Here is a 14,943-nt window from a genome sequence, read left to right as displayed (position 1 = left end):
GAGGATAAGCATTTATTTTGCAAATGTATACTGAGTGTGCCAACTGTGAATGTCCCTCTTCAAGAGACTGCGGATAGAGTATGGAATGAAAGAATCCTGTTCCCTCTGCTGGGAATTCTCACGTTCTAGTCCATGGGCAGAAATGGCAGGGTGTATGTCAAATGGTGAATAAGCACCAAGGAGAAAGTTGGGGTAGGTGATGTCGTGGATGGTGCTGTTGGGTGCTCTTATGGATACGGTTGTCAGGGGGAGCGCATCTTATTGAGCACATCTGAATAACAGGAAGAAGCCAGTCATACAGGTATTAGGGGAAGGAGGCACACAGATGGTGGAGGGAGCAACTTGGGAATGCGTATTGGTGGGCCCCAGTGGGAAAGGGGTGTAAGAGCAAGGGACTGAGGATAGAGCAGGACCCAACACATCATTGTCTAACTTTTCTGGTAACTAATTGTACATTTTCAAAAACCACACCCCTCACAGAAATTGGAACTTAGTATTGGCCATTTCCCCTGTTTTGACGATTATTTCCAATTTTTCCATTGTATTTTTCACTAACCAGTCAGCCAATTCTGACGCATAGAGACCCTATAGGGCAGGAGAGATGTGCTCCTCTGGGTTTCCGAGACTGAATCTTGACAGAAGCAGAAAGGCTTGTCCTCGGCTTGAGGAGTAGCTGGGGGTTCAAACTGCTAGCCACGAGGTCCGCGACCCCTCCTATCCCTGACCTCGGGGTCTGTGTGGTGGGCGTGTGCCGGCTTTCCCATCGAAAGCAGCCTTCTTTCTTTGTGCTCACGCCATTGTGCCCTGTGCTTGGCTGAACGCTCAGCCCTTCCTCCACACCAGCACACCTGTCCCCAACCTGCACCACCTGCAAGGGGTTAGGCTCTGGCTTAGAGGGAAGGGCCCACAAAAGGCCAGGCGCAGCCCCAGGCCCAACGGTAGCTCTGGAGAATTCTCAAGCCACATTGGGGTGTGATCGTTCACTAGAAGGGCTCATAGAACTCTCGGAAAGCCGTTATGCTCTTACTTCTGGTTTCTGACAGGGAAGAGAGAGGGTAAGCGTTAGTTAAAGAAGGAGGTACGCAGAGCCCTCTGGAAAAGGTTCCCAGAATTGATGTGTCAAACCAGGAGCTAACGCTAACTTTGGTGTTCAGACTTTTCATGGAGGATTCACAATCTAGGCAGGATTGATTGATTTGCCATGTGGTTGAACGCCGTCTTCGTGCCCCTCTCCTCCTGGAGAGCCGGCTGCTATCACATGGCCCGAGGGGTCCACCAAGAATCCCTGCATCTGCAGAAACCAGCTGGTGTCCGTAGAAGGGCCTCATCTTAGTAAGCAATATACCCAGATCCATCCAGAAGGGATCTGCCAGGGGCCGGGCCCAAAGGCCAGCCATCTCTTTGACCAAGGTCCCATGCCCTGGTTCTACATTGTCATACACATTCCAGCCGCGCAGAAAGCAGAGGGCGCCTGGCAACCTCATCTCTTAGGAACAACCAGTGCTATAAATTGGTTGTTCAGCACATGTTCTCCCAGCTGTTTAGTGCATGTAAAAATAGCACCTTTGTAATGTATGTGGCATGATCCTGAACATATTGTTCATTTGGCCTCATTTCTCTTCCCGTGTATGCGATGTGTGTGTGTCTGAATGCGTTTTCTGAAATTGAATGGTGGGTTTTCACTCCCCATGTGACTCAGAGGGCTGCGGCACACATCCCTGTGCAGGCAGCTGTCTATCGTTCTGATTTGTCTTCTTGAAATACATTTTTGGACGTCGAATGACTAGATCAAGGGCACGGACGTTTCGAAATGGCCTGTGTACTTTATTAGCCCTCCTATTGGTACGTTTCCTTTGAAGTAGTTTACCAGACGTCTACGGACTCGTATCAACTCTTATCCACTCTTACTACCCTTAGGTAAGCACCGCAACCTCTACCACGTCAAATGCGGACTACGGCCAGATTCCACACCTCTGCCCGCCTGTGGTTCCCCCTCCGCAAGATGAATCGTGTGTGGTGTCCCCAAATCATGGGCACGTGGAAGCATCCACGGGGGCTGCCACTCCACACATCCATGGGAAGCCTGCTGGGGATGACTTTGATCAGCTGCTCAGGAGTATGGCCCAGGTAAGAACGCAGGACAGAAAGCACGCCGTGCTGAGCTGGCGGTCACGTCTCTGCTCCATTGGTAGAATATTGTCACATTCGTAATGCTTAAAAAAAAAACATGAGAGAGGAGGGCTTCAAAAAGTTCATGGAAAATGGACAAAAAAGAGAATGGAATTTTCCCATACACGTTTGTGAAGTGTGCTGGCATATTTTGTGGGAGGGTAGAATGGCTTGGAGAGTCTTCGATGAACTTCTGTTTCTCCTGATGATGGGCCGAATCTTCGAGGCACCTCCCAGAAATGTGATTAAATTAAATGTTCCGTTTGGATGGTGAACTATAAAGGTTATCATAGAAGTTTGTTTGTTTATTTATTTATTTATCTATCTATTTATTAGAAACCCAATCAGGCTGCTCCTAAGTTTCTGTCCCTGTAGTGTGTGTCTTTTAAGTGCATCTCCGGCTTTGTTTCCTGAACAGGGTCGCCACGTGGAAGTTTTTGAGCTCCTCAAACCACCGAGTGGGGGCCTGGGGTTCAGTGTGGTAGGACTGAGGAGTGAAAACAGGGGAGAACTGGGAATCTTTGTGCAAGAGATACAGGAGGGCAGTGTGGCTCACAGGTGAGACTCGCAGCATCTTTTCTGTTTTTGTGGCTTACGGGCATCCTCTTACCATGGGGAAGATCGAAACAAAGCAAAAGTCAATATAGACAGACCAATACGAAGTGCGGTAGAGTTTGTCCCTAGCCAGGTTCAGTCCTTGGGTGCTTCACCTCAGTGCTAGGCAGCTAAGTGAAAGGCTGTGGGTTCAAGTCCACACAGAGATGTCTCCGAAGAAATCCTGGTGATGTACTGTTGAAAAACCAGCCACTGAAAACCCACTGGGACACCATGCTTCTCTGATACACAAGCAAGTATCGTGAGTTAAAACCGACTCCATAGCAAATGGATGCACTGTACTGTTAAACTTCCTGCCACCAAATGGACTCAGACTCCTAGCCACGCTGCAGGACAGGGTAAACCTACCTCTGTGAGTTTCTGAGACTGTAGCTCTTTATGGGAGTAGAAAGCCTCATCTTTCTCCTATAGAGCAGCTGGTGGCTTTGAACTGCTGATCTTGCAGTTAACAGCCAACCTATAGCCCACTAAATCATCAGGGCTTCTCATTGTAGCATGACTGTACTAAAAACAGCAAGTCCTTTGCAATAAGGGTGGCTTGTCTATAGGGTCACAACTTCTTTTTAGCAAGGAAATAAAGGTTGGAGTAGAGTACTCTTTTCACTGTTATTAGATGGTTCTTTAATTTTAGAGTTTTGAAATGATTTTATAGAAAAATACAAATGACCCATGGTCTTTTGAGCTATCTTTAATGAATCTGGTCAGAGGGTCCTGGTGGTGGTCTGGTGCACTATGACTTGAGCTGCCAACCACATGGTCGCAGACTGTGCACCCATCAGTTGGGAGTGATGAACCTGTCTATGCCCGTAAAGAGTTAGTCTCAGAATCCCAGAGAGGGCAGTTCTGCTCTGTCCTGCAGGGTCTCCGTGACTCGGAATCATTTGTAAACTTGAGTCAAAGTACCAATTAAATATAGGCATTTATTCTTTCTATTTTGGAGGGACTCTCATGGCCCAACTGACTAAGTACTTGGCTAATAACCAGCCACTGGTTGAAATCCCCTGTTCTGAGGGAGAAGGATGCGGCCGTGTGCTTCTCTGGCGACACAGCCTTGTTCCCCATTGGTGTGTAGCATTGTTTCTAGCTTTGCAATGAGTTGGAATTGACTCGGTGGCAGCAGGGACTTCTGTTTTCAGAAGGCTGGTGCCTCTGAGATCGGACATTCAGGTTGAGTAACCTCAAAACTCACTGCCATCAGTCAGCTCCAACTCCGAGAGCCTCTAGGAGTGCGCTGAGTAAGTACCTGGAAAATAATGCTTCTGAAGGGGAAGGGTTGATGAGCAGCAAAAGAGTTGATCACCGGGAGACAAAACGTACAGATAAGAGCTCTGGACACATGGAATCCAGGACAGATAACCCCTCAGGAACAGTAGTGGGAGTGCCCATACGGGGAGGGGAGGAGGAGGATGGAGGGTGGAGGGGGGGTGGAGAGAAAGGGGGAACTGATCACAAGGTTGAATATATAACACCCTCCTTGAGAGGACAAATAATAGAAGTGTGGGTGAAAGAGACAACAGATGGTATAAGAAACGAAATAACAACAATAGATAATTGATCAAGGATTCACAAGGGTGGGAAGGGGGGAGGGAGGGAAAAAAAGAGGAGCTGATACCAAGGGCTCGAGTAGAAAGAAAATGTTTTGGAAATGATGACATCATATGTTCAAGTGTGCATGATACAATTGAATTCTGGGTTGTTATAAGATCTGTAAGAGCCTCCAATAAAATGACTTTGAAAAACAAACAAAAAAAGCCCGACTGCAGGAAACGATAAGAAGGGTGGACATGAGAAAACTGGGTTCAAAACCAGCTGACCGTGTGTGCCAACATCTCTCACATTTCCAAGAGCATTGCATCTCCTTGTTCTCTCTCTCATCCTCGATAGGGATGGGAGACTGCGGGAAGCCGACCAGATCCTTGCTATCAATGGGCAGGCGCTCGATCAGACAATTACCCACCAGCAAGCCATCAGCATCCTTCAGAAAGCCAAGGAAAACGTCCAGCTCGTTATCGCCAGAGGCCCCTTGCCTCCGCTCATGAGCCCCATTGTGTCTCGGTCTCCGTCTGCAGCCAGCACCATTTCCGCTCACTCCAACCCGGTGAGTACAGAGATGCCGGAAAAGAAGAGGAGGGTTTATTTAGTTTTCTGTGTTTCCCTCGTTCCTCCTCTTAGTCGGCAGATCTCTAGTTCCTATGGTCTCTCTGTACTTCTTGAGTTTCGCTGCTTGATTCTTTCACCTGCCCTTACCCTGGAGTGTTTGTTATTGAATCTTAATTAAGCGTATAGCTTCTGGAATAACCTTTGCCTTTCGTTGTGTGCAACGTGTATCATGCCGGCATTTCTTGAAGACTCAAGCAGTGGTTCTCAACCCTCCTAATGCAGCGACCCTTTCATACAGTTCCTCATGGGTGGTGACCCCCCAACCATCAAATTATGTTTGTTGCTATTTCATCACTGTCATTTTGCTGTTATGAATCCAGCGACCCCTGTGAAAGGGTCGTTTGACCCCAAAAGGGGGCGCAACCCTCAGGTTGAGAACCGCTGATTTAAAGTTTTCACAAAATCGACTCTGTAGAGATAGAACCTTGATTTTGCTCTGTTTAGAATTCTAGCATACCGTTAATCCCAGGAACTCTAAGTAACTCATTATATCCTGAACCCTTCCTCAGGGCAGATATTATACAGAATCGTCTCTGATGGGCAACAAGCTCTTCCTCGATCTCTTTTAGAAGTTCTGTGAAGGGTCTCGAGCATCGGTCTTTACTTGGCTGGATCGAGTTGCTGCGTGTAGTGCCGCATTGGGAGGATGGCGCAGGCCCACGGAGTGCTTCCATCTGGAGTCCAGAGGGTTGCTGTGGGTCGGAACTGACTCTTTGGCCCTCACAACACCGATAGAGATGACCACTGATTAACAGTGAAATACATAGGGCGGTGGTCTCCGACTTTCGACATCTGTTGGCACGTTGTATGTTTCCATGTACATCCCATCCTTAGGCATATATGCTGTTTCTGAACCCTCAATGACAGGTAGGATGGGATTTACTAAGGTACCGATAACAGCTCAACTCTCACTGCCATCAAATTAATTGACTCATAGCACCCCTGAAGATTGACAGGCTCAAAAGTCCTAGACAGCAAAAAAAAAAAAGCAAAACAAAAACTGAGGTATTCAACTTAATATCAAAAAACCTATAGACTCGTTGGAATGGAACCCCCGGCATGAATTAGAGCAGCGGTTCTCAACCTGTGGGTCACGACCCCTTTGGGGGGGAGAAGGATCCTTTCACAGAGGTCACCCGATTCATGACAGTAGCAACATTATACTTCTGAAGTAGCAATGAAAATAATTTTATAGGGGGGGGGTGTCACCACAACATGAGGAGCTGTGTGAAAGGGTCGAGGCATTAGGAAGGTTGAGAACCCCTGACTTAGAGACTCCTTCCTTGAATACCAGTTGACAGGGGTAAGAGTACATCCTTAGGACTCGGTATTGTGCCTGGCCCCGATGATTTATAACTGATCACAATGTAACCGCACTCAACAAGGGTCTCGATTATTATGCAACGTTCTCACATTCTTGCAAATTGACGTGGGAGCTCTGATTTCAGGTTCACTGGCAGCATGTGGAGACTGTTGAGTTGGTGAACGATGGGTCGGGTCTGGGATTCGGCATCATAGGAGGAAGGGCTACTGGTGTTATCGTCAAAACCATTCTGCCCGGAGGAGCGGCGGAGCAGGTAAGCCAGTCTTCTACATTGAGTTTCAAGGAATACGGTGGACTCTTTTCCATTACGAAGGAGAAACGGAGGTCTTCGATAGTGCCAAAGCTACTCAGTGCTATTTGAATAGGCTATTCCTAATATGCTCTCCTAGGCCTAGGGAAATCACATTTGAAAGGGGGCATTGGTCCTAAGTTATAGTTATAAACTACGCACGATCTTAAGAAACTTTGACACAGGCGACAACCAGAATTATGGCTTTGACCATTGTAGAGGTGGCTCCCCTTCGTTGGCAATTAAAACCCTATTTGCTGACCGCATCATCTGTCTTACGGTCACAGATATTGTGGCAGATATATACTTTATTATTAAGAGGAAAAAGAAGACACTACTTGTCCTTTACTGATGGATTTTTGCTGTTGTCTCATATGTGAAAGACAGTTTATTTTATTAGAGAAGTTTATATAAGCATTGCCTTTTATGATGTGTGATATTATTTCAATGTACTTATAAAACTTTTCATCAATTTATTATGGCATGTATTAATTTGAGACATTTTGCTAGTTTACGTAATTTTTGCCTTGGTTATAGACTTTCGTTTACAAATTTTCCTGCTTTTGCATATGTTTTTAAATTTTACACTCAGAAGTCAGGGTCCTCAAGCATTTCTCATGCTTGTAAATGAAAAGCCCACTTAATGCTGGACCTGGACAGTGGAGGCTTGCACAGTCATACAGTTGTCAGCAAACTTTTTCTTCCTTTTAGAAGTTAGCTCGCATCTGCTGTTGTTGTTAGCTACTGTCTAGTCTGGTCCGACCCAAACCAGCCCAATGCACGCTAGAACAAAACGCTGACAAACCATATGCCATCCTCACCATTGCTCCTCTGCTTGAGCTGTTGCTGCAGCCCTTGTGTCAGTCTGTCCCATTGAGGGCTTCTTCTCTGTCGCTGTTCCTCTACCTGACAAGCATGGTGTCCTTCTCTGGGAGGCTGGTCTCTCTTGACAACAAGCCCCAAGAATCTCAGATGAAGTCTCCCCAGTCTTAACTCTAAGGAACATTTTGGTCATGCTCCTAGCTTCTAGCTGTATTAAAGTCCCTGGGTGGTACAGTGAGCCAGCGTGTCTATTAAATGAAAGGCTAGACGTCTGAATCTACCTTGAGGCACTTTGAAAAGAGGTCAAGTGACCTATGTCTGAAAAATTGGTCATTCAGGACTCCATGAAGGACAGTTCTACTCTGAGCCAAGAGAGCTGCCGGGAGTCAGCATTGCTCCATGACAAATGGTGTAGCAGTGAAAGTGCCCCCGTTGACAGTTTTGTGATATAAACATTTTATCATCAGTTAGTTCAGAGCTTCACTGTCTAATACTCAGGCCACTGGCCACATGCCACTTTTTAACATTAGAATGAAAATTAAATAAAACTTAAAGTGTGGTCCCTCAGTTGGGCCAGCCATATTTCACGAGCCCCTCAACCATATGTTGCTATGGGCTATCATCTAGAGCAGTGCAGAACATGTCATCGTCACAGGAAATGCTGCTAGGCCATGTTGGCCTGGGGCTTCTCACACTGCTTGTCTCGTGTCTCGTGTGTCTGCGTTTTCATCTGTCAAGGATTTCATCTGAAAGTGAGTCATTCTGGGGTATCTATAATTGATATGGCCAGCCAGAAAACTGTTATTAATCCTGTGCTCTCTGGGTGTTCCTACCACACGTGGAGCATGGTTGCATGTGTTTGCCTAGTGTGTTAGGTCAGGTTGGCTAGAGAAACAATTCCAGAGACGCTCACATATATGTAAGAAAGAGCTTTTTATCCAGAAGTAATAACATATCAAGAAAGCACCCCAGCCCTGTCCAACTCAAGTCTGCGTGTCAGATACTAGCCCAAACGTCCCTCTTCTGACTCACGAAGCCACATGCAGTGTTGCAGAATGCAGGAATCACAGACCAGGGCGTGCTGAGGCCTGTGGGTCCACGCTGGGTGGAAACATGGTGGTCCTCCTGCACCTCCCAGGGTCAGTGACGAAGTCCCGGCAGGCAGGAAGGCAAAGTGACCGAGAACTGGGGAGGTTCCTAAGGTCCTGCTTATCGCAGGCCACCCCCCCACTCAGACTGTGACCTGATTGATAGGTTGGATTCCAGTCCTACACTTTTATATTTCTTCAAATTGACGGAACTAGCTACCATACATAGGCATCCTCAAACACACACACACACACACACACCAATATTTCATTGTATCCAGAGGTTGAAATCAAACAAATATACCAAAAGTTTATAACAACTATTGATTTTAAAAGTATGAATTTCAGACAGTTATGCCATGTTAAATCATGCTAGAATACTTCAGGAGACAGCATTACAATCACATGTGTACTGTCACGTGAGGGAGAATTCATGGAGCGGTCCATTCCTACTGTTCCCTTCCCCGCACTTAAGATCGCTGTAGCACAAATTGACCCGCATTGATCCTTTGGCCTCTTTTTGTCCAGCACGGGCGGTTGTGCAGCGGTGACCACATTCTGAAGATCGGTGACACGGACTTAGCTGGAATGAGCAGTGAGCAAGTAGCACAAGTCCTCAGGCAGTGTGGAAACAGAGTGAAGTTGGTGATTGCGCGGGGGGCCATGGAAGAAGCCACGGCGCCCACCTCTTTGGGTATCACCCTCTCCTCGTCCTCATCGTCCACGCCAGAGATGCAGGTGAGCAGAGAAAAACAGCCTAGGTGAAAGTCAGAGACAATATCACTTAGATGACAGTGGTTTTTGTTTAGAAACTGGACTGACTGATGTCCATGTAGAAGTGTCAATGAAACACAATTCAAATATAATTACAGTTCAGTACTGTAAGGATATTATTAAGCAATATTATACAATGCAGATGAAAATTAAAAAGCTTGCTTAAAAAGTTCTGGCTATTTCACATTTTTCTGTATGCAGCATGTGCATAACGCTGTGTGGTATGGGTTATGATTGTAAAAAGTTATTTTCTACTAAAAAAACCCCACAAAAACCTCACTGCCCTCAAATCAATGGTGACTCAAAGTGACGCCTTGTGGTTTCGTAGACCATAAGTGTTTCCAGGAGTAGAAAGCCCAGTCTTTCTCTCATGGAGCTGATGGTGGTTTTGAACTGCTGACCACACGGATCTCAGCCCAACGGGTAGCCACTACACCACCTGCAATCCTTGTTTCCTCCTAGGCCCTAAAATGTGTAATTTTCACTTACAAATGTCTCTGGGGGACAGCTGTGGATGTCGAATGATTCCTTTTCCACACATTACTTTGAAGGTCTCTGCGTTCGACTCTGTGGAGGTTGAAGTGCAGTGGCTGGTTTGCTGGGGCGAGGCCAGTCAATCAACCTTATCACGATCTGTCAATGCTATGTTTTAAGGTGTGCCATAGAGCTGTTATCTGATTTGTAACAAAAGGTTGCTTCTCTTGACCAGGTTGTATAAGCTTTTAAACAAAAGTCCTGCTTTTGAGGTTGTAACAGAAGCTTTATTCATAACAGTGGCAAGCCATCCTGTCTTTGACTTGATATGAAAACAGCTGGAAAATTTCAAAATTATTGGAATGCATTGGTTATCTCATATAGCTTACAGGTCACAAGTTCATAAAGGATAACATATCAACAAAGTATTTTTAGCCAGAAATCTTGTATTTTTCTGAGGAGAAAATTACACCAAATTTCTCAGTAAGATTTATAGCCAATACAAATTCTATAAGCCTTTCACACCCATATAAAAATATTTACATAATTTTTGTATTAAATTTTTCTGACTAGTTGCTACAGAATTTTTCTTTTTAATAAAATTCTGATTTTCTCTATAAGCCCTTTAAAAGTTTATGAGAACACTTAAAACTTTCACAATTCTCTTGTTCCCAGGATTGAATTTGGTTGCTATTTTTTGCTAAGAGAAAGAAGTAAAGAAAGAAAGCTTGTTTATGAAAGTATTTAAATGGCATTCTTTTGTGGTAAATAAAACATTTTAATCAGCAATACATAAATGAATGCAATACCGAAAACCATTTGATGTAATTGAATGCTTAGAAAAATATCTATTCTGTGCATATCATCATTTCTGAAGCCTGTGCCCCTTTTAAAACCACTCGATAGTCAAATTGCCACCCTCTAAAATAGCACCCGCATAAGTCTTATTAAAAATAGAAAACACATTTGTTTCAATTGAAGCAGATTTCATCCTGTCATTTTCTTGTAATTATCTAAACTTTAAACTTTTGCTAAGTTTGCACAGATAATTATGTGCAATGAAAAAAAATAAATCGAACTTTACAACAAAATTATCTCCTTTAGGTAGATAGCCGCGAGATACAGTCAGAGTTTGTCTCTAGAAAGCCATGACGTACTAGCCCCACACATGTGTCGTTCGAACCCACGGCCAGTTAGCGGTGTACAGGCTGACCCGGCGCCGCCTCCATGGACCAAGCACAACTCAGCATGTTTACTATTGCCTTTAATCCTAGAATATCAGGACTCCATATCGCTTCAAATGGCTTAAAATAATATTTCTTAGATTATATGGATACTAACAGCAAAGTTGTTTTGTAAAATCATTCTATGTTGAAGAACAGTATCAGTTGTATTATTAGCTGCTCAGGGGAAGCCTTAAAAAATCCTCGTCTTCTTTTAACTACCGCTTCAGTTTCAAAAGAGTTATTGATATAAGCTTACGGATGCTGATTGCCACAAGATTAAAACAAAACGCCAGAACATCGAACAAATCAGGGACCATCAAAATGCCGGCCACCAAGAGAAGAGCAGCGTGGCCTGTAGCCATTGATGACGGTGTCGCACGACCTAAAGTATCATTCCAGGAAAGTCCAAAAACAAATGAGCAGCGAGCTTTAATCTTGTGGATACATCAGTTCATAGGCCAGGCTTATGAAAAATGTGTTTGCTGTTATAACTGACAGGGACATCTTTATCTAAAGTAATACATTTGTGCTAAAACACTACTTATACAATGTTGATAGACAGTATGGTGGTGTCATGCCTTCTGACCTAGCTCCCAGTGCAGTCCATAGACCTGGTACTGCCCCTCCACCATTCTGTGATCCTACGTGTTCCTTTGAGAATCTCTATAGGCTCTGCTGACACCACACGCAGGCATGATGCCTTTAAGCCACTTATTAATGACTTATTACCCTACCCCACTAATATTTATGTAGGTGAACCGTGACTTTCAATTCAATACACAATGTACAGTAATGCAATTCAGTTAAAAACAATAGTGAGCAAAGATAGGAGCCCCGATGGCATCGTGGTCACCTGATGGGCTGTGATACACAAGGTCTTAAATTCAAAACCACCAGCCATTACTCTGCAAAAAGACAGGGCTTCCATTTCTATGAAGACTTAAGTTTCAGAAATCACATGGGACAGTTCTATTCTATCCTGTAGACTTGCTGTGAGTCGACATCAACTCCATGAGGGTGAATTTTTCAAGTTTGCTTGATAAGAACTCTTTGTCTTTGGAAAAAGTTTCTGTGTCTCAATTTTCCCACAGGGAAATTGGCACGAAAACTATACTTACCTCAAATACATGCTGTAAGAGGAAATCAAATAAGACGTCATTTGCCCCGTTACATAGACAGGTCTCAATAAATATAGCTGTTATTATTACCCCCTGATTGAGCAAGTTGGCCCTTGGAAAGAAGTAGCAAGCTAGACTTGTTTATCTGAATTCAAAACACGAGCTCTGTCCACTGTCTGACATCCCAATTCAGAACTTATTGTAAGACTATCTTTGATGGGTAAACATATGTGTATACAAACAATCATTCACCTCTCTGATAGGGCCAGTTCAGGCTACTACTGGCCCTGCTTTCTGATGGACAAGATGATGCTAGGCCTCTGGTCCACTGCAACTCTCCAGCAGGGTTCGCTGATGCCTAATTATACCTCATTATTCCCAGGTGAGGGCTTTAGATTTGGGGGCTTGCTTTGCTTGTTTACTTGTGGATTTTCTTTTAGGTCGACGCTTCAACCCAGAAAAGTGAAGAAAATGAGACATTTGATGTGGAACTCACTAAGAATATCCAAGGATTAGGAATTACTATTGCTGGCTACATTGGAGATAAAAGATTAGGTAGTTATAAACAATAAATAATTTATTTTTTTAAATTAAGTGTTTGTCTCTGATACCTCTGTCTTGTTAAACATTGAATTAGCCTTACATGCTAAGATTAGCAGGTAAGTGGAAAACATCTTTAGGAATAGTTTAATTTAGACTGCTCTGATACTCTTTTTAAGGTAGACAGAACAGTTGTTTTATTGTGTGGCCTACGTTTCTGCTTAAGCTTTGTTATGTGGCTTGTTAATTTATATCTATGCGGTATTGGGAGGTTATCCTTGAAGAATGAAGGGAGGACACTCTGGTAAATGACTTATTTTGAATCTCAGAACCTTCAGGAATCTTCGTAAAGAGCATTACAAAAAGCAGCGCTGTGGAACGTGATGGAAGAATCCAGGTTGGAGACCAGATTACAGCAGTAAGTGACACATGGAATCGTAGCTTTGTCGGTTTTCATGTTTGAAGATGCATTCAAGTTTATTCCATTTGAAGGACTACAATTACTTCAGTACTAATTTAACTTGTTGGGTGACTTTAGGCTGTCCATTGCTATTGCTTATTTCATTATTTTGAGGAGGTGAAACAGAGCACTGACTAGAAATTTTACTGATCTCAGTTCTAAAGTGTGGAACTTCTTGCTTGGATAAATTCTGCTCTATTCCCTGTCTGGTTGAATGCCCTTGTTACATTAATCAATATTTCATATATCAGTTGCAGACTTCCTAAAATCAAAGACCGGATGTCAACACTCTTTATGTACTTGAATCTCTTTTCAGAATACTTATTGTTAGTATTTTCTAATGAGCAGAGTGACACCATTGATAGTGGCTATTGGACCAAAGATTCTTTTAAAGAAATACACGTCCAGCCCTTCTTAATTAAGGTGATGTCCTTAGCTCAAGGTGATGGTCAAGGTGGTGGCCAAAGAACCTGTCTCTCTCATGTTCTCTGGATAGTGGATTCCCCAAACTACCTCTTCCCCCAACATAAATTCAAGAAGATGCTGTGCAGAGGGGCTCCTTGTCAATACGTGTAGAAAGTACTGAAGATGAGACGGCTTCTTGGGGTACACAATGAGCCCTGGGCAGTTGATGAACTGAGAAATCCTGCAGGAGAGAAATCTGCTTAGCTTCTTACCTCAGTGTTTCTTACACACTCACAATTGTGGGTGTTTCCTTTTCCCAAACATATATGAATAATTTCACAAAGTCACCTTGGGGAATGCTGATTCCTCTCCGTATAGATTTGCTTGTGTTGACTTCTTTGTTGTTCCCTTGAGATCATGCTACCAGTAGAAATGGACTGTAGTATGTTCAGATAAAAGTCCTTTTTCTCTGCCCCTTTCATCTACATTGCAACTGTACTGAGTATTCTTGATGTTAGTTCTATGACTCTCCTGCCTAAGAGTGTTAATTAACCTCTTGAGACCTGGTACGAAAACCAAGCAATCTTGACTAGTTGTCCAGGCGATATTCTGGAAATGAGTTCTCCTCAGTCCGTGTACCTCCATTTTAGCATAGAATGAAAATTCACCACTCTATGATTTTATAACTTATGACACAATCTTGCTTGAACAGAAAGAGGACTTCAGTCACTGACTGATGAAGAACCAAGTCCATAGCCTTCAGCGTAGCTTACACCTCAACGCACGGAAAACTCACAAATGGACCAATGAGCAACAACATGATGAATGGAGAAGACAATGATCTTCTGAAGGATTTCCCTTTCCTTGGGCTCGTAATCAATGCCCAGGAAAGCAGCAGTCAGGAAATCAAGTGATTTATGGGGCTGGGCAAATAGGCTGCGTGTGAACCTCTTTTAAAGTGTCAAAGAGCAACGATGTCACCTTGAAGACTAAAGGGAGTCTGGGCCAAGCCATGGGAATTTCACGTGCTTCATAAGCTTGCAAAGACTAGCTGATTAATAGAAAAAGAATTGATGCTTTCAATTGCCGTGTTGACAACGAATATTGAATCTACCCCAAATAACCAGGAGAATGGAAAACTGCCTTGGTGGTCCTTTCTGACTAACTTCCTTCACGTTCAAGGTTCCGCCATGTTGGAGTCCATGTCAGTAATTCAATTCCCTTGGTGCTGAGTATCGGTCAGTGTGAGGAATCACCTGCTGTTGATTCAGTCATTGAGTTGGTGGGCACCTGGGTTGTTTCCACTTTTCCCTTTTTCTGTTTGCTCTTGTGAATAGTGCCGCTGTGAGCGTTTGTCAAGATTTATGTGGACGTGTACTTCCAACTCCTAGAAGTTGGAATTGGCTCATGTGGTATTAACCATTTTGCAAGCATTTTGATTCTCTTCCTCCACATACAAATTGGAATAAAAGCACGTTG

The 14,943-nt window shown here is 43.9% G+C and overlaps 1 protein-coding gene across 6 annotated transcripts in view; it reads left to right on the top strand.

Moving 5' to 3' along the window:
- MPDZ (multiple PDZ domain crumbs cell polarity complex component) overlaps positions 1 to 14,943 on the top strand; it is a 187,616-nt gene that overhangs the window by 67,326 nt on the left and 105,347 nt on the right. For all 6 annotated transcript variants that reach the window (XM_075559920.1, XM_075559919.1, XM_075559916.1 and 3 more), the window contains exons 4-10: positions 1,918 to 2,127; positions 2,588 to 2,727; positions 4,669 to 4,882; positions 6,393 to 6,521; positions 8,996 to 9,205; positions 12,500 to 12,614; positions 12,929 to 13,017. In XM_075559920.1, coding sequence (XP_075416035.1) covers positions 1,918 to 2,127; positions 2,588 to 2,727; positions 4,669 to 4,882; positions 6,393 to 6,521; positions 8,996 to 9,205; positions 12,500 to 12,614; positions 12,929 to 13,017 — 1,107 coding nt within the window. The remainder of the gene's footprint in view (positions 1 to 1,917; positions 2,128 to 2,587; positions 2,728 to 4,668; positions 4,883 to 6,392; positions 6,522 to 8,995; positions 9,206 to 12,499; positions 12,615 to 12,928; positions 13,018 to 14,943) is intronic.

The sequence above is a fragment of the Tenrec ecaudatus genome, chromosome 10, assembly GCF_050624435.1.
Source record: "Tenrec ecaudatus isolate mTenEca1 chromosome 10, mTenEca1.hap1, whole genome shotgun sequence".
In the NCBI taxonomy this organism is placed as follows: Eukaryota; Metazoa; Chordata; class Mammalia; order Afrosoricida; family Tenrecidae; genus Tenrec; species Tenrec ecaudatus.
Note: the sequence above shows the minus strand (reverse complement) of the source record. Positions and strands in the feature narration are given on the sequence as shown.